This window comes from Watersipora subatra, chromosome 6 (assembly GCF_963576615.1).
Source record: "Watersipora subatra chromosome 6, tzWatSuba1.1, whole genome shotgun sequence".
Taxonomy (NCBI): Eukaryota; Metazoa; Bryozoa; class Gymnolaemata; order Cheilostomatida; family Watersiporidae; genus Watersipora; species Watersipora subatra.
The window spans coordinates 41,055,396-41,081,354 of record NC_088713.1 but is presented as its reverse complement, the minus strand read 5'-3'; the positions used below and the strand labels follow the sequence as shown (position 1 = coordinate 41,081,354).

The following is a 25,959-nucleotide window of genomic DNA, read 5'->3' as shown; positions in this document are numbered from 1 at the left end:
TCTGTCACTCTGTTTCTTTAAACTCTAAGCAATTTTTATAACTGTTCAACTGTTTTAATCTTTTTGCTGTTTCATTGTGGGATCCCTAAGATTAAAAAAGCATTGTTTTATAAATTGAGCTAAAAAATTTTATAGTCACTGCATTTTTATTGTTTTAATTTTGATAAGCTGTACATAGTCAAAGATAGGCTAGAGTTTTTTTTCATCACCCAATGAAGGTAGGTTTATGAGAAAACATCTAACAACTTTGATGACACAAAAAAGGGTCGTCATATTCATAAGTCTGCAAGCGTGAAATTTGAATTAAATCTGAAGCTTGCAGAGTAGCTAAAGCTAGTTTCACTAGTAGATACCTTGGCTATCTACATGTTATCTGGTAACACCTGTACATGAGTTGTGCCAACAGTGACTAAGCCATCAATTCTCCATGGACTGATTCCTCATCACAATCTCTTACAAAGCCTAGAACTGGCAAGCGTAGTAGCGCTTGATAATTTTTACAGAAAAACAACAAAAACGCACGCGATAATTTATAAAACACAAGGCATTTTGATTGATTGGTCACTATTAACTAATGTAAAGCCTTATGAAATCATTCCATTTTTTTAGGCCCACAACCTAACCAGAATTCTCTTAACTAGAATCTATAGAAAATCTGTTAAAGGTTGACTTGCAACAAAACTCACATTAGCCTACAGTTATTTGGTATCAAAAGATTCACCATTTCTTACACTGCTGTGTTGTAGGTTCAAAATATGTGGAAATGTGATTACAAGCTCTTAAAAGCTCAAAAACGAACAGTTAATCGCAGCCATCACGAAACTGCTGTAGATTAGAATCTCTTTACGAAATGGCTCAAATGGGGCGTGATTGAACGAGATGGCTTCTGTTCACACTTTCATGCAACCTCATTTGTTGAAATATTTTGACAAATATACTTCACGCATTCAATAAAACCATGTCTATTGTTCTTATCCATCTATTTCATCATCATTGTAATGCTGCCACTTTCAGCAGGGATATCTTATAACCTACCATGAAAATTCGTTCAATCTTTTAACCTTTGTTCGACCATCTTTAAACCTTTGTATATATCAATATCTAATCAACATGATGAGCTTGTGTTGGTCATCTGTGATAACTGAAAAACTTTGCAGAAATTATTTGTGCTGTTTGGCAAGAAGTATGGGTCACATGATCAGATTACGACTTGCTGATTAGACCAGGCAGAAACAATACTGTAAAGTAGCGAGCAGCTATATTTGATACGAGCTCTTAGGCAAAACCCGAAGGGTTTGTCATAAACTAATGCTACGAGAATTTTCATATTGAGCCTTTTATTGGCCTTTCAATTTACGTGAGAACATCACATGTCAAAGCAATAACCAAATGGATTGAGTACGTCAGAGAAACAAACTGATTCCAATCTACGGCGGTTTGTGATAGTGGCGATTAACTGTTCGTTTTTAAGCTTTTAGGAACTTATTATGACATTTCCACATATTTTGCACCTACAACACAGCAGAGTAAGACATGGGAAACCTTTTGATACCAAATAACTGTAATGTGAACTTTGGTGCAAGTCAAACTTTAACTAACTCGTGTAGAAGAAGTGAACAAAGATTATCAAGATGAGTTAGCCAAATATTTTCAAAAATGTGTAATGGTGTTAATACTTCTACACTTGTCTTAGTTAACCAAAAAATTTATACACCCAATTGCTTTTTTAAGATCGTAAAATACTAATAGTAACTAAAATGTTGCTGAAATAATGATCAATGCAAACAATTTCAATACTTACAACCACAAGTTCCAGGATTGTTCCACTTCTTTGAGCACGTGCATTCACATGTGTTTAGGGTAAGGGTACCACCATTCTCACATACTTTTCCATTGCAGTCTTTAAAAAGAGGACATTATTTGGAAATACTGATTGGATGGCATGCAAAATAAACTGGACACCTTTTTATATTGAAAATAAATTCTTAAATTTGTTTTGTTATTAATAAAAACACCAAAATATTAGTAAAAAACAATATAACAATATATTATATAGTTTGTATTTAATTATTAAACAAATTATATATCACTAGACTCAAAATGTTGTCATAATTTAGAAAAACCTAACAAATAATGTATAGCGTGTCTTTGAATCAGTTTAGATACAGATTTTTGAATCAATGTTTAACAAAACAATTAAATTCTATGTAATCAGGTTTCATGACAATATCCTTTTTTTGATATTTACCCATATATGTTCTACATTTCTGAAATTTAGTTGTTTAGGCATTGCTAGATAGAAAATAAGCAAATGAAAATGTTTGTAATGCCATTATTTATGTACATCTTCAGCCATTAAAAATTAAAATGTTCATAGTTTATTCGTTTTACAAAAATTAATACTACTGACATAAGAGCGAAGGGTGAATAATAATAGAGTGCATGGGTCAAGGGGAAAAAAGAAGAACAAACTTAAAAACTATCAAACAATTTGAGTTGGTTTAAAAATGTCAAGATTTAGAGTAATTAAAGTACAGTGGTGTGGATTTTACACCAGACCCCTTTGCTGGAAAACTGAAATTCTCATTTACAACATTTTTACTCAGTGTGAATTTATTTATACAGTATTATTCAATTATTCAATTCAATAATGCGTTAGATAATTCAATATTCATTTATACCGCATGCATTTTTGATGGTTCATTTAAGGTCATATACATGTATACCTAGGTGAATAATCATCATCAACTATTACAAAATGAAATGTTCAAAGTTTAGCCTACATAATCATTCAAAAACTTAATTTTACTGCTGTTTAGCTTCCATCTTTAAAAATCAGGATGATATGAAGAGTTATTCATTATATAATTTATGGATTTTGACTAAATTCACGATGAGTAATAATGGTGTAAATAATAATTTTAGTTTTCTGATAAAATGGCCAAGTTTGCTTTGCACAACACAAATATTAGAACTTCCTTATTTTATTAAGAAGGACTATTAATATTATATAATATTAATATTATTTATATAATATTATTATTGTATATATAATATTAATATTATATATAATATTAATATTATATATAATATTAATATATATATAATATACAGTATACAATTTATATATACAAAATATATACAGTATTGTATATATAATATTAATGTTATATATATAATATTGATATTATATATACAATAATAAATATTATATATATTATATTAATATTTAATATTATTAAAATGTTATAAATTATTAATTTATTTATTTTATTAAGTAAACACAAGTATTACATTTTCCTTATTTTTATTAAGTATAAGGTTTGTTAACTTCTTATGCTATCAGAATGAAGATTGAAGAAACCTAAATTATAGCAAGATCTTCAAAGACTATAAGCTGAGCAACTAGCAAACAGTTATCAAATTTTATGCAGTTCAGCACCACACAGTCTCACCACACAGCTTGTCACTGTCGCATGTATTAGAGCAGTCTCCACATGGTGGTCCAGCTTTGTATGGAATCCACCAATCATAGTTTCCTCTACAATGTCAAAGTGTTTTTCAACCATTTCTTATAGTGGTATTTTATTAAGATTGACATTCAAATAAAATATGGCGTAGTATTTTTCAGTCAGCTAGTCAGAATTTTGGTAAAATAGATTTAACCTTTTTACAGGAAAAATGATGCAAATACTGCCTATATTTGGCTTGCACTCTTCATCTGGCGGCGCAACATTGATGCTGTCAGCCTCAGCATTTTTGCTTAGCAGTTTTTCATATACATCAAAATATCAAACCGAGTTAAACAAGCAACTACTTTGAGTGAATTTCATTAGCCAGATACAGCTGTTAATTATTCTAATGGAGTCACATTAAAAGTTTCAGAGCTAAATGGCGTAAAACTTTCTAGTTAGAGAATTAATTTACATATCCAATAGCGATGGATGCTATTGTGCCGCAGGTGTTTCTGCCTAAAGGGTGTGTTCATCATTCATCAAAACACTTACTTGTCTTCAAGTCAGATTGTAAACCAGATTGTTTTCAGATTTATAAATAAATCTGAAAACAATTGCTTGGATTCAGACCTTAATAACTTCAAATCAGAGTGTAGTTCTGATGATTATGACAATCAATCTTCTCGATTACGCTTTCACTGAAACCATGGCAACCACCACAGCAACAACCAAAGAAATAATTATTCTTGATGTAACCAAGTCATTAATAGTACCATTTGTTAGACACTTTTTTACTGATCAGTTTTTTATTATGAATTAATAAAGATCAAAGTAGTTAAAAGTGGCGTTTAAATAAATTTGGTGTTTAATTGAAGGGAGACACTCCATTTTCAACTTTTTTCTCATAGTGACTATCAAATAGAGGTGGCGTTAAAGTTAAGGTTTAACAGTATTTTGACTTGAGATATTTTTGATTGATTTTTATAATTATTTTGCTGTTTTTTAAGGTATCTTTTGTAGCTGTCACCTTGTAATGACTGTCACTCTTTCTGGAGTGCAACTATTTGTTCAATTAAAATTTATTTCTTACAACACAGTAAGATATTGAGACAGATTTCGGACAGGGACAATGAAAATCAATGTTAAATTATAAAACAATAATATCCTAAGTACATTACAAATTTTTTATTTGGATTTCTAGCTTATTATTTTAAACATTTAAGCTTTTATTACTTTTAAATTACAGAGCTGCTGAAATCTACCTAATTTACTTTTGTCTAAATCTCTTTTTTCATAAAAATTCAGAATGCCGGCTAATTTATTAACTGAACCTGTATTTTGCAAAACACTTTATCCTGCTCTTTAAAGAGACTTATTATTTCAAATCTCAAGCTTGCAATCTCATAAATGAAAACCTCAATGGAAGAACGATCAATGTCGCAATTGCTCAAACATGAGATATAGCCATTTTAAAGTTTAAAAACTTAGACATTGATCAGTTTTGCAAAATGTTAGTTTTTTTTAAGTAGGGATATCCCTAGACCTGGATCATTTTTGCTGAAAGTTTGTCACAGAGACTAAACTTTGTGGCCAGAACTATCTAATGGAAATTTAACCTAGTCTTTTGAGAAAATGTGACATTGATCGTTCTTCCGTTGAGGTCTTCAAATATGACGAGCCTTTCCTGTTTCACCAAAAATCTTAGATGTTTTCTTATAAACACACCTTCATTTGGTGATGAAAAAAACTTTAGTTTATCTATGAGTATTTATTGCTCACTGAATTAAAAAAATAGAAATAAGATGAAAATAAAAATTTAGGCTCAAGAATAAAACAATAATAATCTAATTTTAGATATTTCACAATTAAACCGCAAAAAGAATTAAAACAGTCAAGCAGTAAGTAAAGAGTGCTTAGGAACCAATAAAACTGTGTGACAAACCATTGAAAACCGTAAAAATCTAAACACCATAATGTATTTGGTATGAGTTTTTCTATTTTAATTTTAAATCTTTTTTTAATGTTCACAAAACTATTACTTAGAAATCAATTACAGAATTTGCGCCAAATTTTGAAAAAAATAGTGATTAAAAATTACTTAGACTTCACTGAAGCAGAGTGACAGACTTTAGACAAGAACAGTAAGAATAAAACTCAATTATAGAACAGTGTTCCACTTCAAGCCTAACTCTGCAATTACCAAATTGTTGCTGAATGCTAGTAGCTGTATATACTAGTTGATGTGACGTTGACTAGCAGGTAGGTCAACTTACGCTGGTCCATAGTTGCAGACATAAAACTCTGCATTCAGATTAGTACAGTATGCATAACCACAGCCTATTTTAGCCGATGATGCCCATACCATCTAGAATAACAGAAATGCCTAGTTATAAAAATGCAAAATTAATACAGACAGCTACTATACAAATGTGTAATAGAGACCACAACTTGCTTTTTGGTGACAACACTTTTTTAAATGCAGTAAGTGGTTTTTTGCTTTTAGTAGTAATATACTAGTTGCCTAGAACCACCTAGAACCTGTGAGAAAAACACAGCAGATAAAATGGCCTAATACTATCTCCATGTTTGCTGGTTTCTATATATCTAGAAAGGTTCTTTCTGGAATTATTAGTTAGCTTGGGAATCTCCAAGAACAAATTGATGTCACTATTTAATATGACAACACAGCTAGTTTCACTAATTTTAGATGCTATAGCTTGACTATCTCGCATGTCAGGCTATATGAGCCTGCCACTGGTAATACATGTTATCTGATACCACCTGTTAGTATACGGGTCGTGCTGGTGCCAACTAGGTCATCAAACCTCATTCAAATGGGTAGGACTAGCTGGAAGTCCTTACAGAACTAAAAAAGAACTGTGAAAGCACTACAATAATCTAGTGATGCTTTGTGGCAGCCTAATGAAACAAACCTATCCATCTACCAGATGAAAAAGCTATCATGTGTCAACCGGTTATTGTCTGCTAGAAACTATATCTTTTTAGACGAAAGAGTGAAAGTGGTCCAGAAATCTAGTGCAGTCAAGTTACAGTAACTATATTTAACAGGGCAAATAACATTGTTTGGGGTGATAAATCCAACTTTTGTCAACACTGATTGTGCAGCCATTGCAAAATAATATGCTACATGGATACTCCCCGAGATGAGTACTAATATATTTTATTAGCAAATAATATTAGTTATGCATTATTTTCTAATTTTTAATAAAAACAGAAAATAATAATAATATGATACACCATAAATAAATAGAATAAATAATAAACCTATAAAAAGCTGTATCTGAATGTGTGTCATTCTACAGCCACTTTCAAATTTTGAACAAAAATATTTTATCATGCTTGATTTGAACTTGCAACATTCAGCTTGGAAGCTTAAAGGCCCATGCACACTATCGCCCGAATCAACTTTTTGCTTTGCGGTGGATTGCACCGATTAGCTGTTTGTACATCATCACCACTGATAAGATGTACACACTATGAGAGATTAGATGTAAGTGATTGCTAACCAACAACTCTTAGAAATTATGAAGTTGCATTTATGATATAGTGGGTCCTTTTGTTATCTTTTAATTATCTGATTATGCAATTCATCATGAACATAGTTTCCTGCCATGCTTCCGAATATGATTTCACACTGATCTTCACAAGTTTTTAAATTGAATTTGATGCGGTCAACAAAAAGCCAATCAAGATGCCAACGGTTGGGATCATTAGTGTCAAATTTCAACACGCGAATCGCTAATCGTCCATCGCATCGTCGCTAGCAATGATTACGATGGCCGCCGCATCATAAAATGATGTCATAACAGTGCATCATTACGGTCCATCGCTCAGATAATTGTTGATTTGGGCGATCGTGTGAATAGGCCTTAACACTGTTCCAAGAGCGCCAATCAACAACCTTGTTACAATTCTGCTGATAAATATTACAGCTGAAAATCTCTCATGGCGCTCCAGTCTGCTATGGTACTAGTATACTTAATCTTTCCTATGCTTACAGCCGTAGCCACTCATATGTTCACAGCTACAATTGGTTGTCCTATTTTCCAGAGCCGCTCGTCTGTCAAAAGGTCCATAACAAAGGATTTGAACTTGCAACCATTAGCTCACTAGACTAACACACTAACCACTGTGCCAATCATTCACCATTAGTGTTTTGGAACTATTGAGCATATAATTGTTATTTGCACATTATTAGGAGTACACAAGACAATCTTTCCCAGCTCACCGGACTCCCAAGGTGAGATAATAATTAGTAGTTTTTAATGAGCTTGTCTTTTTGTAACTACTTTAATAAAATTACCTATTTTTTGCAACGAGAATTACTGTGATGGCAGGGTTATAGGTTTCACTAAATTTTGCAAACACAAGATCTCACAAAATTAAAACCGTTAAAGACATTTCATAGAGTGGTAGGTTAAAATATCATAGATATTCTTTAGCTTGGTGGTAGAACTACCAAAGTGTATACCGTAAGTCCTTATGCTCAAGCCACGCGGCTTGAGTGTAAGAACTTACGGTATCAAACAATATAATTTACACCGGTGACAGATTTGGGTTTATACAGTTAGCATTAATTACTATTAGCATCACATATTATTATAGGTATTGTGTTGCAATTATATACTTGTTATGTAATACTAATTATATACAAATATCATTGCATACTATTAATATTACAAACCGATTTAATTACTATACTATAATCATATACTTATTATATAATGTTAATTATATATAGTTAGCATTACATATTATTGGTATTACATATTGATATAATTACTATATTATTATATACTTAAAATATAATGCTAAATATATATAATTAGCATTACATATTATTATTGCTATAACAAATTTCTACCTAATCGTTTTATCCTCCATTTTCTTAGCAGGGAAACGTATTTTAACCACTTTGTCAAACTATATATTTGATTTTAGTTTCTACCTGTTGCCATTTTTTGCTTTAAGATTGTTGTATAGCATAACTTGAAAAACATTTGTGTTTGAAATGAAATTGTTGCCAATAAAGTAATATATATATACATATATATATATATATATATATATATATATATATATATATATATATATATATATATATATATATATATATATATATATATATATATATATATATATATATATATATATATATATATATATACAAATATTAGCTATTTCACACCCTCATCACCAGCAAGGAAGTTATGCACTATTTCAAAATACATGGAGAGTGTTGGTGATGTAACAATGAAGATCGTACATATTTCATAATGACATATGTTGTTACATCGATTTTTAGAGATTCGGAGTAGTTTTGGCAGCAGCATAAATAAATCATAAAATTGCTGCCAAGGCATCATATACCTGTGTGTAGTGTCCAACAGCTGAAAACCTGTTGGCAGATTCACTGCCATATGTGAAGTCGTCCACTTCATCATACCAGGCCTGCATTGCACCATCCCAAGTTTTGTATCCCCAGGCTAAGTTCTGCCCCACCGAAAATCTTCCAGGAATTGCCCTGTACTCGTCATGACTGTTTTTGCAGTTGTCTGCCCATCTTTGCGCTATGCTCGCTATCTCATCATCCCACACCTTGGGGTATATCATAAAAGCAAATTGTAGCTATAATTACTGAATGCCTTTGTATATTTATCTGCACACAAATGGTATACCTAGTATCTGACCACATTATAGATAATATATATGGGTGTCCAGCTATGTCTACAGAGCTTCCTTTTAGGTGGCGAGTTTCTATTCATTTTAAATTTTTACAAATCGCAAATAACTTACCAAGTAATTAAAGTTCTAAAACCAATAAAAAGTATTTTTTCAAAAATGTCTTTGTTCGTCCTCTGGTAACACCACAAATTGGCAAAATTTTCAAATTTCAATCTTGTAGTTTAGAAATTACAATTTAGCTGCTGTTTTTTATTGCTTTTTAGAATTTCAAAGGTCCAAAGAAAATTTAAAAAAGATTACGTAGCATTCTGCCAGTAATTGCCAATTTACCTACATGTACAATGTATATTGTAAACAAACATTTTGTAATGCCAATGTCATTATTCAAACTGGGCTTTCAAAGAACTAGTGCTCATAACTCATCTTCTATTGGTTCTAAAAATCAATTTTACTACATAATGCAGCAAATATGTAAATGTCTGTAATTGCAAATATGTAAATATATGTAATATAGTAATACAGTAATAAAGTAAGGTAGTAATATAGTCATTAATGTAATATATGTAATTTGCAAAGCAAATATCTGTGTAAATGAGTCTTCTTAAAATGTTATTACATGTATTTATAGAACAAAAATTGCATTCAAACTTGTATTTTGCTGGAGAAAATTGACAGCTCCCACAAATTGCAGTACAGACTATAACTTCCAGTACTGGTTTACATATACTACTGATACATATACAATACATATACTACATATGCTTCAACATCACATTTGATTAAACGCCTTTATAGTATCATTATGCAATAAATTCATACAGAACTCTACTGATACATGTTTGTTTATCTGTGGTATAAACTGCCAGAGAGTTTGCGTACAGTATGTGGTACTTTATAGGCACCGACCATCATGCTCTAAGACTAAGGTATAGCATATGTCAGCCACTTGTTTCACTAAACAGCTTGTAAACAGCTTTGAATAGAAGCTTTATCCATATACAGTTAAGTGCCAATTTTTTCCTAGAGCAAGTTTAACACTTCAAGAAAGGGTATTCAAACTCAGAAATTCAAAATTGCGTCTTTCTTACTGTATATTTTTAATTAAAGCAGCTACTTTACTTTTATTTCAATCTTTTGTAGCATCCATATAAAAACTAACAATATAAAGTTAAAATTAGAAGTTGCTACAACTATGCCTATATCTAAAAGACTCTAAACTTAGAAGGCTTCTACAAGCTATCATAACACGACTGATTTTTGAAAGATTTAAATAAAAGATTAACTCAGCTTTTCTGTTTTACATCTAAAACAAAAAAATTTCTTACAAGCTTCTAGAACATTAAAGCGATGTGCACATGTGCGATGTGTAGCTGTTAAGAATGAGAATTTTGCATTGCAAAATTGTTTTACTAATATAGTTTTAAGTGTTTGATTTTAAGACAAATAAATTTTTACAGTTTTTCACTTTGGTTCATATGAAATATGAAGGTAATAGAAAACGTTTTCTACCATAAAAAGCAAAATTTAAAAGCATTGTTTAGGCTTTCACACTAACAGTAAAACACATTTTCAATATAATGCAAATTCCTAACAAAACACTACATCAAAGTTTCTAGTATAAAAATTATGTTACATACTCAATGAGTAGAAACTATAATATTTGAATATTTTTAAAATTATTGTTATAAACATGTGAATTCAAAGTGGACAATTTTTTAAAAGTTTTTTTCTTTGAATTGACATGTTTATAACAATAATGTTCTAAATACTTAAATAAATACAGCTTTCATGTCATATGTTTAACTTACCATTTTCTGCATGTCACCTGCACCTTGTGAAGATCTCAACTGGTTATGTTTGTTTACAATAATCCTCTTATCAGGCTCTGAAACACCTGAAATGTCAGAGTTGGAAGACATCTTAGTAAATTTATTCAAAGATGGACTTACAAAAATCTGTTGTAGATTTGATCAGAACGTATCAGTAAGTTTTTCTCATTTGAAATTGCGTTTTATGCTTAAGGTGATCTGAGTCTCAGGATGTTTTAAGATTAAAATCGATAAAGGTTTACAGCGATTAAAATGCTCAGAAAAAAACATTTAAAATGATGGCACTAACTGTTGTTGCTGTGATAGTTAACATTGGCTACTAAGTTTAACTTGAATCTTCACCCGTCTCTATTCTGTCGACCTTTTTGCAATTATAAATGTCGAAATAGCACTTTCGCTTGATGTGAGCAATTTATTACAATTAAGTTCGATCGATTTGAATTTTGAAACATCTTGACAGTCAGACAACCGTAAACATGAAAAAAATATTGCGAAGGAAAAAAACTGCGAATCATTTTTGAACAAAATTTCCAAAAGATGTTGGGCAAGTTCATCTTTAACATTGTTTTAAGATCTAAGCTAGTAGGAGTAGACAATCTACATAACATAAATTTTAGCATTTGTCTGTTGTGTGCCTGTTGTCTGTGTATCCAGTTATAGCAATAAAGTTATACCAACAAAAATCCACATTTTTAGTAGAGTTGAACTCTTGACATTTAAAGCGCAAATCTACTAAATAGCTCACATCACTTCATGATCACTTCATGATCACTTCATGATCACTTCATGATCACTTCATGATCACTTCATGATCACTTCATGATCACTTCATGATCACTTCATGATCACTTCATGATCACTTCATGATCACTTCATGATCACTTCATGATCACTTCATGATCACTTCATGATCACTTCATGATCACTTCATGATCACTTCATGATCACTTCATGATCACTTCATGATCACTTCATGATCACTTCATGATCACTTCATGATCACTTCATGATCACTTCATGATCACTTCATGATCACTTCATGATCACTTCATGATCACTTCATGATCACTTCATGATCACTTCATGATCACTTCATGATCACTTCATGATCACTTCATGATCACTTCATGATCACTTCATGATCACTTCATGATCACTTCATGATCACTTCATGATCATAAACAGATCGTGAAGAGTAATCACTTTGTGCAGTAATTATTCCATAAAATAGTAAGGCGACCGAGTGGTGTGGTGGTAGCACTCTTGCCTTAAAATCTGAGGCTTTGGGTTCGGTTTTTGTGTAGGAAATATATTTTTCTAACTTTCTAAGCGTGACTTAAGAAAAAACGGACAAATGATCACAGCTCTATTTATTGTAAAAATCTGATGAATGCATTAGCTAAACTTTACAGCATACTTTGTCGCACGCAGTAGAAAAACTGACCGCAAACACTATGATGATAAGACTTGTAGTTTCTGTTCTTCCGCGCTCTATTGGTTAAAATAAAATACAAGAAGCTGTAATTGATTGCTATAGAGTATTATTATAGTTAATAATGTTAACAACACAAAATATTGATTGTACAAAATTTGTGTTCAGATGTCCAATCCTTCTACCATGAATATTAACAGACCATATTACAATGATTATTATTTCACGAAATATCTTCCAAATTCCTAAGCTACAAAACTATTTAGAAGTTCAAACCATAATTGTATTTTGACTGCTTGACTCTTTTTACATAACCAAACTAAAATGTTCTTTTATAATAAACTTTGAAAGTCTGTCCTAAAAACACTTAATAAACCCAAAAAGCAAATTACTGATGTAAATTTTGTGTAAATGCATCACCAATTTAATGTTTACTGAGATTATTAGCTACTCTCCATATGCAAGACACTTTATTTCTACGCAACTTCTACTAAACAGACTAGTAAGAGTGTCAGAACAAAAATGACTCACCAGAACTTGTTGAAGTTTTAGACTTAGTAATGCTGGCCGTGTGCTTTTTGGAGAAATGAAAGAATTTCTCTGCAAGGCAGTCATCCAAAGATACCTACAGTTGACATTTGATCAAATAAATCAATCTGTTTAAATTGACAATGCAATTTACTATTACTATTTATTATAGCAGTTTTTACCATTGGTTGAACTTATGACATCACTAGATACTAAGTGATCAAACCTCTATAAAACTTGTATAAACAAAGAATGCTTAGGAGACATTTTTTATGCTTCAATAAAATTTGAAATTTAAAAGTTAAAGTTGCAAAATGTTTGAAAAAAGTTTGCTACAAATTAACTTGGAAATCCATTTTTAATGAAACAAAGCAACCGAATGATTTCTATTTTTCACACAATTTGAGCAAATTTACTAAGTTTCCATGCTTCAAATGGATTCAGATTTTTATGTGCTCTGATTCATTGAAACAATAAAATCCGAATGAATTTGCCACCATTTTGCTTTGAAAAATTTGTGCAAAGGCATTCACAGTTAGACTACTATTTGGTGTCACATACACGCTACCTCCCGACCGGGTTCAAATTGATATTGTCTAGTTAAGTTCTTCCCAGTGAAAGCAAAAAGTTTGGTGCATTCTACCCCACTACTACCTGGGTATGTTCTAAATACTATTTCCAACGATAGGTTGGTTAGTTTGACAATGATAAGATAAGTACCTTTTTCTTTCTTTATTACCTTATTCATTAAATAGCTGAACTTACTGATGTAACAAATTTCCACTTTATTGGTTCAGATGTCTTTCTAAGCTTAACTCTTTTAGCAAAAACAATTTTTTTATTAAAGTTATTGTCGTTCATGCGATGTTTGAAGTAATTGCTGTATAGCAAGTACTAAATAATGTTGTTGTTTTGTTATATTTAGGGGGCAGCAATTAAAATAAAAAAAACTCATCAGATATCATAGCTGAGTTAGTACAACGTGTGTACAAAACGTGAATTGAAAAGTGACAGTGATCCGAGAGCAAGTCTGCTTTAACCAGTTCTGTTTTGAAAAGTACATCATTAGTATGAGAAAAGTTGATAAAGTGCAAATTTGAATCGTTGAAAAGGTAAGATACAAATTCATTGGCAAATATCAGTTCCGTACCCATTTCAAGCATGGGAACTTAGTGATTTAGTGATTGAGTTATTATAAAACAAGCTACTAGAAACCCATCACACTGACCATTGCAAACAATTTCGTCTGAATGTTAGCATCTGCCACACGGTTGTTATTATTGTTGTTATTATTGTTGTTATTATTGTTGTTATTATTGTTGTTATTATTGTTGTTATTATTGTTGTTATTATTGTTGTTATTATTGCTGTTATTATTGTTGTTGTTATTGTTGTTAATACTGCTGTTATTATTGTTGTGATTATTGTTGTTGTTACTGTTGTTGTTACTGTTGTTATTATTGTTGTTATTATTGCTGTTATTATTGTTGTTATTACTGTGGTTACTATTGCTGTTATTAGAAACCTAATCTACAGTTTCAAACTATCAACCAAAAACAAAATGGAAAATTTGAAAATGCAAAACTGTAATAACTTTCAACCCTGACTATGACAAATTGATTGAAGATGCCAGCCCTTGAAGCAAAGTGTATCATGCATTGCTGTGACAATATTGTTAAGCGCATTAGTGATGCTTCATAGATGCATAATTTATCTGTAGAGATTAGTTTGTAGTCAATTATTTATCTATGTTAATCACAATGGGTTGTTAACATATATCACTAAATTAACTTATAGTAACATGACTTCAAGTGATCTGAAATACATCTAAAACGCATAAGAAACAAGTAGTTCCCTTGCAAAGTTGAATAAGTTATAACAAAGAGGTTATTAATGGATAAATGAATGTTACAGGCTATAATAAATCAATGAGAGATGTGCTCGTTTGTTTGTCTCTCTGAAGTCGCCGTCGAATGTTGGAGAAAAAGATTGTAGCGTATAGGATACAAACTCGTGATTTTCAGCTTGGTTGACCATTGCTCTAGCAACTACTCTAAGCAAGCAGCGTAATTCTGCATACCGCTATTAAGCCTGAAAGTCTCTCACAGGACACAAAGTTGCCAAGATACTAGTCTGTACAATAAATGATCACATAAACTTTAAACCAATTCACTGGCTTTCTTATAATTCTCTATTTAGTGGCTATTTATAATCTAATGCTTTGGGATTGAACCTATCATAACTAAATACTTTAACTTTAATACCTTCAACTGAGGCATTGTGTGATTACATAGTTTTTAAGTAATAGTTAAGTACTTCTTGCAAGTTCTATTAGTAATGATTACATTAGTAACATTTCTATAACAATTTCTGCCAAGTTTTATTAGTTCTACTAGTGTTACTATTTCTATCGCACAATTCTTTTATAGAATGGAAACTATGCGCTATTTTTAAGGATGAAATATTTGGGTCATTGTGCCAGTCTTTCATTTGGTTCATAGTTTAAATAAAAAAATTTCAGTTATATATGGTATCTGTAACGCTTTTGCATCAGTAAAAGATTTTTGGAAAATTTTAAAACACAATTTATTGCAGAAAATTTTTTTTTGTGAATCAGAGAAAATATTGTCTTTCATCTGTATCAAATAGGTAAAGGTTTTTTATGACCAAAATTTTAAGAGATTTTGATTCGGTGCCCTTCTTACCACTAACATGAGGTTCAAACTACTTAATTATTAAACACAACTTGGGCCCCTAAACTTCAACACATAACATTTTTTATAAATATGCTGTTCAGGATTTTACTACCAGATACTTTCAATTAAAATAATGCAATAGCTAGTTTTTTAACAAGAAAACTTTTTAGCGTCTTTAAAATTGGCAGATTACCGAAAGCAAATCTGTCAAATGTAAAACTAACCTGATTGGAAGGACAGACAAAAAGAATAATCAGAAAGGTCACTTTCAGTCCATCCATATTTTCTCTTTACAAGAGCTTGTTCCTTCTACAAGCATCGACTCAAAATCACATGCATAATCATGAGAATATTGGCATGAGCCTGGTTTTTGATATTAGAATTTGATAGTTAATTCATAGCACCAATGGACTATCGTATAATTTACTCTGTGCTGTTAACGCGTAAAGTAACAAGAAATAATTTAAGAAACCATGACATTAGTAGGTATATGCAGCTTCTACTTACATCTAATTTAAACCAAATGCAAAATGAAAAAAAATGAACTTTTATAAAGTCTCAATTTAGTTGGAAAAAATTTAAACAAAATTTTAATGTAAAAATAAACTTTAGGGTTCAATTATAAATGTGCTTTTATGCTTATATCAAAAGTAGTGCACAAACTAACATAGCTATAGGCCTTCTACTTATCATCTTTTACCAAACAATTTAAAAACCTGTATTTTATTCAGTAACTTATTTTAGTGACAAAATTTAAATATTGCATCAAAGCTAACTGCAACACTTTACTATTTCACTTTAGCTTTTTTGTTTCTGTACTGTAGATGTACTTATAAAAATTTTATGAATTTCATCAAAAAAGTGTTGATAGCTTTTTCTTTGTTGCAATTGTTTTTTATGTTTGAGGTGACTGCCAGGATGTTTTAAGATTAAAATCGATCAGTATTGATCGTGGTTGAAATCCTCTTAGAAAAAAATGCGTGTAAATTGATATCACTGTTTGTTACTGATGCAACAGTTGATATCGGATATTGTGTTCAAGTAGCAGCATTACATATGATTTAATTTTGTTGATCTCTAACCAACTAAATACATCATAATTGCATTTTGCTTGATTTGAGCATTTTGACCACAATCCAGGTTTGTCAATTTTAATTTTGAAACATCCTGGCGAATAGACCGCCTCAAACATAAAAAACAATTTCGATTGATAAAATAATACCAAAACCTTCAGATGAAATCAACTAAAGTTTTGGTAAAGTTGTTTTTTAATAACATGTTTTTTTTATAATCCTATAGCTAAAAATAACACTTTAAACTTACCAATAGATACAACTTCAATCTTGAGAGGAAAATCTACGCCAAGGAATCAATCTATTCTCTAGTTTATATTGATGTCTGACAGCAAATAGTAAACTACAAATACTATCACTTTACTACACACCAACATTGCCCGTGCTGCTTAATAATTCTTTACTTTATGTGTAACAATCACATGAATGCCAGTGAGTAAGTATTTACATAGATGTATTGAAAATATTATTTATCTAGGTTAGCAAATAGGAATGTTTTATTAGCAGCCTAACAGTTGGAGTTGTTTCCTTCTGAAAAGATCTTCAGTCTTTACTCATGTAAGAGCTATGTCAGTCTGGTAGATGGATGTCTAAGTAACCTCCATCTAACTCACATATGGAGGTTGAGAAAAAAGATTACAGTTTACAGGATTTGAACTCATGATCTGCAGATTAGCCGACCGAAATGCAAAAATCTTTACAAATCATTACCTGTATAATGTTCATAATAATTTTGGGCATAAATTCTCTCTATGCTTTACCCCTAATTATTTCTCATAACATGCTGGGCTCTCAGAATACTAATTTCATCAAAAAATATCTCGTTTACGAATTAGTGCTTTTTAACTTGTTGGTTTGTTTTAGTAAACCTTGGGATACAGCTTTTTGTTTAAAAATTAAGTACACAGACTACTTTTTAGTTGATTTTTGCACATGTTTACAATGGGTCAAATATTGCGAGTTGTTCAAACTATGAAACAAAATGATCCTGCATACAAATATAGTGATATGCTGTTCTTGCAAAAACATAACATCACAAACTTTTATTTTACAACACTTTGAGGTTAAAATACTAAAATATGATTGCATTTGCTGTTTTACTTACAAAATTCCTTTTATGGTAAAACTTATTAAAGACAATAGTGAGTACAAAATCTCTCCTTGTCTAAAACCTCAAAAAGACATTTTTCTAACCATAAGAAATTGGGATAAAATTAGCTAAAACATCTACGTGTGTGTTAATAAATCTAGAATGAAATTGCACAGATTTGTTATTCCGTTTAAACACTTTGCACACAAATTTTGACACAACCTTACACAATTTTTTTTCCAAGAAGTAAGTAAAAGTATTTACTTTCAAAACTCTACCTGGGTCCTGAGAAACGACCTTTTAAATATTCACCTGCAAGCTTTTTAATTAAAAATGAAGAAAATTACGAGCATTCCTGGGAGTAATGCTACCACAAATTAAAGCTGTGGTTGCTTTGGGCACAGAAAACTTACACAAAAAAACTTCAGACGCACAAAAAATCTTATTGAATAGATTAATGGAAGTATTAGCATATTGCCTGAAAACTAACTTAACTTGAAAGCATAACAATTTATAGCTTTCTGATTTGTATTTAAATTTTCCCAAAAAATATTAATTATTCACATTTCCTAAACTAACTGTTTTCAAAATTCTAATGACGGGTGTAATAACAATCTCTATTATTAAAATTTATTAATTATTATTAATTAGTTATTATTATTTGTTATTATTATTAATATTAAAATGCTGAAGTATAATAAATATTGAAGCTCGATTAATGGTTTTTTGTTAACCGTTGTCTAATATTTATTGTGATAGATATGCTTTCTTGTTGCGGAATTATCTTCTCAGTAAAGATTGTGTTCTCCTGCTCGGCTTTAACAAAACCAAATTACCTTACAAGAGAAAACAAAAATTGTTTTGGTTTTTTTAAGTATTCTAAAATATTATATGCAGTACATGTAAACACCAACTTTGAGCCTTTTAACATACAGTGGTAAGCAGGATTGCATTTTTTGGTGTATTTTTATTGACATCTTTTTTATATAACTTTATCGAGAATTAAATCTTATGGGTTTAGGAGTTAAATTAGTTGAGGATCACCTTTTCGAGAGTCAGTTTTCACAAAAAATTAGTCATCGAAGAACACAGTCTAATGAATACTGGCTCAATGGTTGTGTGTTTGTCATGGGCCAAAGCGGTAGAGCTTTCTTTAAAAAAACACACACATTTCAATTTTATTAAAGTTTTCACCGCTAATGTTCATGTGCAGTTCATGATATACATCAAAAAATTGCATGCGCAGAAATTCGGCATTATCAGAGTTCAATGGTTATTTAGTTTGGTTGTAGTTTCACCTACATGCAGATAGCTGGTTTGATACTATAATAAAAGTTTAAATGCAACAACCTCTACCCTTGCTACTGTGTAAACACAGTCTAAGAACTGGGCCATAATCAAAAGAACTATTGGTTGATAGCAAAGTTTGTGTACAAATTCTACCTTAACAAACAGCAATAAAAATAGTATTTTTTTGAAAATAGAATACAAAAATTACTTTGGTAATGGGGACAAATAAACTAAATGGAATGATTCTTTAAGTTTTCACATTTGAATTTTGTTGATCGAAAGGAATTGAAACAGATTTTCAACATGGTGACAATAATTTTGACAAAAAAATAGACCATGTTAATAACACACCATTACTTGTATAATATCCTGAGAACCTCATTAAAGAGTTCATATGCACTTATCATATCAATTAGAATTGACCAATTTTGTTACGGTGTCAAAAATCTTATAATTTGTCAGTGTTTAAAATGGTTTTTATCGAGTTGAAGGTTTGTATGTTTTTAACAGATGACAAGACCTTCTAGGAAGGTAGAGACTCTGCGCTAATACAGTTTTAAGATTTTTCTAGTTAAATGAGAAACAGCCAAGCAAGTAGAACTTAGCTATAATTGTGAGTTTTGACTGAGTCCCTAATAGGAAGTTCTTAGGCTCGCAGATTCATTATTGAATACCTAAATATTTATAAAATTTACAGCATTTGAAATAGTTTACAACAGTCTTTGCTGGAAGAAAAATGTGTTACGATATTCTCTAAGCATCCTGACTGCAGTTGCTATTTAATGAACATGTTGTTGTTTAGAAAAGCAAGCCGAATGTTTATTTTGGTAAGACAAGGAAGCCAAAAAGTCTTTTGGACTGGCGATCAGGAGAGTTCGAGATCAAATTTTTTGCGACACAGAATTTATACTCCAATATTTTAATAGCTATAGTTGAACAGACTGATGTAAAGAATGACAGAAAACAGAAAAAAACACAAACTTTGAGATTTAGATATTTAGATGCTAGTACCCTGGCAGTGTGCCATGAGAGACAATCAGGTGTGGCAATAATGCACGAAAAATACGTACATGTAGTTGTTAAATTCAGTACAATAGCAGTAAAAATACTATAATGTAAACATTCTTGGAAAAAAGTATTTACTGTTTAGAGACCTTTACTGAATAGCATGTAAATATCTAGGAATAAATTTTACTGTTTTTTATCTTTAATTATAAAACTTGAGTTTCAACTATTTTTTCATTTACAAGAAATTTTAAGTTTTTGCTGCACAAAAAGTATTCTTATCTATCGCTATTAAAAGTTTTTAGTTTTATTTAGCAAGAAAACTTTTGGCTTTTCCTTCATCTTTACCATGTTTTTTAGAAATTTTTTTGCATGCTTTTTTTTAAACGGTATCTTTAATGCATAGTTTTATAAATTTAATAAATGTTTATGCAGACACACATTTTATCAGCTACTTCAGAATAGTTTTAAATGTGGTAAGGTGACTCACATCGTCTGAATAAAAAATGAGACACGAATTTTAGAAAGAAAACTACATTTTCTACTGCTTGATCGAAGCAGCTAGAAAGCCCTCCATTCACCATATTTCATGTTACATAATGCATATACTTTGTCAACATTTAAAGTTGAACTCACACACAATTTTAATTGATTTTATTAGAAAATACAAGTATTTCTATTTTTCTATCATTTGCCATTGGTTTTAATATTTGATGCCCAAATGCTCCGATGTTTTAAGATTCAAGTTATTAAAATCTCAATTTTCTTAAAATGATCAGATCAAGCAAAAGTGCTATGTATTTTGCAGAGAGACGATAGTTGCAGAGAAACCGACAGAATAGAGATGTGTAACTTTGCAACTTGAGTGCAGTAACTGATATCTACTATTGCAACGATAGCAAAAAGTGATGTCACATATTTTGCTTCTAAGCATTTGAATTGCAATAGAGTTTTGCCAATTTTAAGTTTAAAACGTTTTAATAGTCAGATCACATCAAGCATCATAAACAATCACAAATGATAGAAATTACCAGAAATTTCTAATAAAATTTACTAAAACTGTGTAAGCTCGTCTCTAAAAGTGGATGAGGCTTTTGTTACTGCCAACCAATAAGAGGGCAAGTTGCAGTAAAAATTAGAGTGGCAAAATTATATTTATTCCATTGCATGCTGGCAGATTTTTCAAGTTTGTTATATAGCTGTTCCAAAACGGGTGATACTTAGTGGCGCCATTATTAGGTGACTTCACATTCTTGCTATGATTTTAAAAGAAGCTGTAAAACACCTTATTTTAGATTTACGCTGGATTGTTCTAATTTTAACCCTTTGAACCCTGGCCGATATTGTCAATGCACGTCAGTAACTCTGGGCAATTTGTCGATTTTTTTGCAATAGTTTTCTCATAGAATTGGCTATTATAACAAAGGAATTAGGTAAAGATTTTTAAAAACTTTTACAAATGGAAGTGAAGTTTCTGGTCTAACTTTTTGTGCAAAAATTAATTTGATTGGTTTACGCTATTACTTAAAAACTGCTTTTGTAAACAGAGCCATATGAATGTCGGCATTCCAGCCGCTAGCATTTCTGACACAGCCTACACAATGCCAAAATACCGGCGTTAGAGTTCAAAGGGTTAATAAGATGGTAAAGCCAACATGAAATAAGCCACTAGGAATCTTTCTATTTACCATATTAGATATCACATAATATCTGCTTTGCTTTCATTCAAATAATAACACTGGTCATGACAACATTTATTGTGGATAAGATTTTTAGTACTACATACCGATTAGATCCCTTGTTGAAAAAAAACTTGGCAGTAGACAACAATCAGTTTGGTTTTCTATATGCACACAGATTTTCAAATTTTTCGAATTGCTTCTGCGCAATGAACAAAGTTTAGTGACATCATTATTAGATGACTTGCTAGTCTTGCTATAAATTTATAAGTCTTGTTGTAACGTTCTGTACTTTTATATTGATTTATGTTGCCCAGCAAAGAACCTAATATAATTTTACAGCTAAAAAAACTTGAAAATAGCGTATTTCTATATATTTCCTTGTAAATATACTAAAATTTCAGTCAATTAGAATAACAAATGGTTTTAGTTTTGTTACATACATCTTATGGATTAAACATGGTTCTCAAACTTTATTTCTGTTACTACCCATTTTGAGTAACTTTTATTTAACAATTACAATAGTATTATACAACAAAACTCAAACATAGACTTATGGTATGTTATCTACATGTATATGATATCTGCCACAAAAAATACAGTAAAAATTAGACTAATATATTAAATTACGTTAAAAGGCGTAACTTTGTAAACATAAATTTTTAGACAGTTTTTTGCATTATTTAAATAGCTTACATTGATCATAAACTTAAGCTAGTGAGTTTTTGTCATATACAAAGGTTCTAGTTGCTAAGAAAAAACTTTTTTACCTATTATGAAATATACCACTGCATCTATGTCTACGCATCTATGTCTACGCATCTATGTCTACGCATCTATGTCTACGCATCTATGTCTACGCATCTATGTCTACGCATCTATGTCTACGCATCTATGTCTACGCATCTATGTCTACGCATCTATGTCTACGCATCTATGTCTACGCATCTATGTCTACGCATCTATGTCTACGCATCTATGTCTACGCATCTATGTCTACGCATCTATGTCTACGCATCTATGTCTGCGCATCTATGTCTATGCATCTATGTCTATGCATCTATCTCTATGCATCTATGTCTGTGCATCTATCTCTGTGCATCTATGTCTATGCATCTATGTCTATGCATCTATGTCTATGCATTTATGTCTATGCATCTATGTCTATGCATCTATGTCTGTGCATCTATGTCTATGCATATATGTCTATGAAGAAAGAAAAAAAGTTTTGTTACTCATGATCAATAAATTATTTAGCCAAATTTGTTTGGAAAATTATCTTTGTTTTATACTTTTTAATTTAAACTCAAAAGTTCTTAAAATTTGATAAATTTACAATAAATGCAATTTACCTAGTACATTCTTTATAAATTTAATAAAATTATCATTCTCATCCTCATCCATCTCTGTTACAGTTACATCCATCTCTGTTTTCCAATAATGGAAGCCTCGGACTTTTCCTTCCGATATTGTCTGTCTCTCATTTCCTTTTTCCAGGCTGTTATCTCCAAAGCCAGTTTATTTAATCTCTACATTTTATGTTCAGCCTTTCTCTTGCACGCTTTTTTGTCTTCATGTCTAATCTCTAATCCAGATTATCCATCTGTCACCCGCGATTCTGTCAAAACTGTCAGTCCATACCGATTTCTTTTTGTAGTGCTTGAATTGCATGCTATTATTTAGTTTGCCATTGCGCTTATTCATTTTCTGTTTTATTTTTGTTTGCTAAAACTTACATTACTATTTCCAATTTTTTTGCCTCATTCCCAGCTTATTTCCTATGTTGCTTGATATAATCTACATTAACCATTTCGCGGGCAGGGCGACGTTTTTGTCGTTTCGGTAACGTATTTTATTATTGCAGTTTCTGGTTAGCTAAATGCCGTTTTGTGTTTACTTTTTTTACCAATAGCAAGCTATGATGTAGTAGTTTTGGTTAGCCTCAAAAATTGATTTACAGGTTGAAAAAAACTGTGATGCCAGTGCCTGGAAGAATATAACCAAAATAAACAGAGATAAATCTCCTACAATTCAGCAGTTTATAGCAGTGACAGGTCCAATATTTACTCTAGTAGATGCTCAACCAGTAGAGTATTTTGAAAAGTTTTTGGAGCCTGTCAATCCAGGAAGTACATTATTGTGGGAGCTTTTTGCTACACGAATAAGTACATGGTGCAAAGACTGTGATGTGGGCCTGTGTAAAGGAGAATGCTTTCGAAAATATCATTCGTAAATAGACAATCATTATGAAAAGCATATATTTTATGTTATACATTTTTATTCGTTTATAATATATATATATATATATATATATATATATATATATATATATATATATATATGTGTGTCTATGGACATATACATGTATACATATGCACCTTTAAACATAGATATATGCACATAATAACACACAGAAAAGTGTATGAACCTTTTAAAAAAATTGATTTTTTGGGAAATTAATTTGCCCATGGGGGTCTGATTTAGTTTTGAAAATTCGCCCGCGAAAGGGTTAATATTTTATATGGTAACTCATCACAATTGTAATCTATCCCGTAACATGATAACTTATTAACTAGGTTAGTGTGAGCTGTTTATCTTCATCTCTTTATATTTAGCAAACTCAGTGAGCTGATTCATAAAGTTATTGTGTTAAACTGTCAAGATGGAATGACTGATCAAGATCTTCTGATAAAACGTTTTAACCATTTGATACTTTTAGCCAAAGTTCTGAAAACTAGCAATTTGGTTTTGTAGAATTTAGCATCAAAGCTTTTTTCTTATGCAAAGGGATGTTTTTCACACAACTGGCAATTGGCAATTATGCTAAAAATAAGCAAGATTTGCACAGAGAAATTATTAAAGTTGGTATCCTGATGTTTTTCTCAAAAATTTACTATCTCAAAACAGGCCAAACAAACTGTCAAGTTGCATGACACTGATGGTTTACTGACAGTTGGCCCATATATGCTGTCAGTTAGCTGATAGATTAAATAATGGCCATTAGTTGATTGATTACTGACTGACATTTAACTGATGATTAACTGACAGTTGATTGGCAGTGATTTGGTAGTGGAATAATGGTTGATACCTGATGAAGAGGGAGATGCGGGAACATTTTAAAATTATTTGACTTGACATTCAACTATGCCAAGTTATAGCAACTAACAAATTAGTGTGTTACAAATTAGCTACATTACTCGTCTACGGAAAGTCTCACGTACATCAAAAAATTTATCGAAAGTTGTCTTTCACACTGTAAAACAACTCCAAATATGCAGTCTACTGAAATTTTTGCCCTGATCAGAGTATGCATACACATACGCAGTCATACATTAAATAATGTTAGGAAAAAATGAAAATCTGCAATGTCTTTTACAGCTAGATGGGTGTAAAATCTATTAAATATTCTAAATTCATGTGTCTAGTTTCATGCGTTCCGTTCATAACCATCTATCCATTTATATTTGCTGTTGATGATTGCGCGCTTTTGCGGCCAACTCCCCAACTCGGCTGACCAGTCTTTACCCGCCAAGCAGGTGAAAATTGCGCACTTGCACTTGCTTCACAATCAATTGCCTAGCACTAAATTGCTTTGCAATCAATCGCCTCATACTCGCAATCAATTGCCTAGCACTAAATCGCTTTGCAATCAATCGCCTCACACTTGCCTAGCAATCAATTGCCTAGCACTAAATCGCTTTGCAATCAATCGCCTCACACTCGCCTCGCAATCAATTGCCTAGCACTAAATAGCTTTGCAATCAATCGCTTCACACTTGCCTCGCAATCAATTGCCTCGCAATCAATTGCCTAGCACTCACTCGATTTGTAATCACTTCCTTCGCACTCACCAGCTCTTTCATCCAGAGCGCCGCTCGTGGAGACTTTCGCTGCACTCGAAACAAGAAGGATCTCACACGCATCCCAGAGTGAGGCCATATAGCCCTAAGCCCAAACCGCTAGCTAAGTTAACCATCCACGGGAACAGATTCACATACAGCGAAAGGTTTAGCAAGATATGTTTTTCATACTGTAAAACAACTCTAAATATGCAGTCTACTGAAACTGTTGCCCTGATCAGAGTATGCATACACATTTGCAGTCATACATGTTAATAATGTTGGGAAAAAAAATGAAAATTTGCAATGTGTTTTACAGCTAGTCTTCAATACATCA

The 25,959-nt window shown here is 31.3% G+C and overlaps 1 protein-coding gene across 1 annotated transcript in view; it reads right to left on the bottom strand.

The window, feature by feature from the left end:
- The window catches only part of LOC137398266 (cysteine-rich venom protein pseudechetoxin-like), a 29,661-nt gene extending 3,939 nt beyond the window's left edge, over positions 1–25,722 (bottom strand). Inside the window, exons 1-7 of the mRNA XM_068084374.1 lie at positions 25,635–25,722; positions 12,954–13,022; positions 10,970–11,055; positions 8,847–9,074; positions 5,729–5,820; positions 3,456–3,541; positions 1,802–1,900 (exon numbers count right to left, since the gene is read on the bottom strand). Coding sequence (XP_067940475.1) covers positions 1,802–1,900; positions 3,456–3,541; positions 5,729–5,820; positions 8,847–9,074; positions 10,970–11,055; positions 12,954–13,022; positions 25,635–25,722 — 748 coding nt within the window. The remainder of the gene's footprint in view (positions 1–1,801; positions 1,901–3,455; positions 3,542–5,728; positions 5,821–8,846; positions 9,075–10,969; positions 11,056–12,953; positions 13,023–25,634) is intronic.
- Between the last annotated feature and the right edge of the window lie 237 nt (positions 25,723–25,959).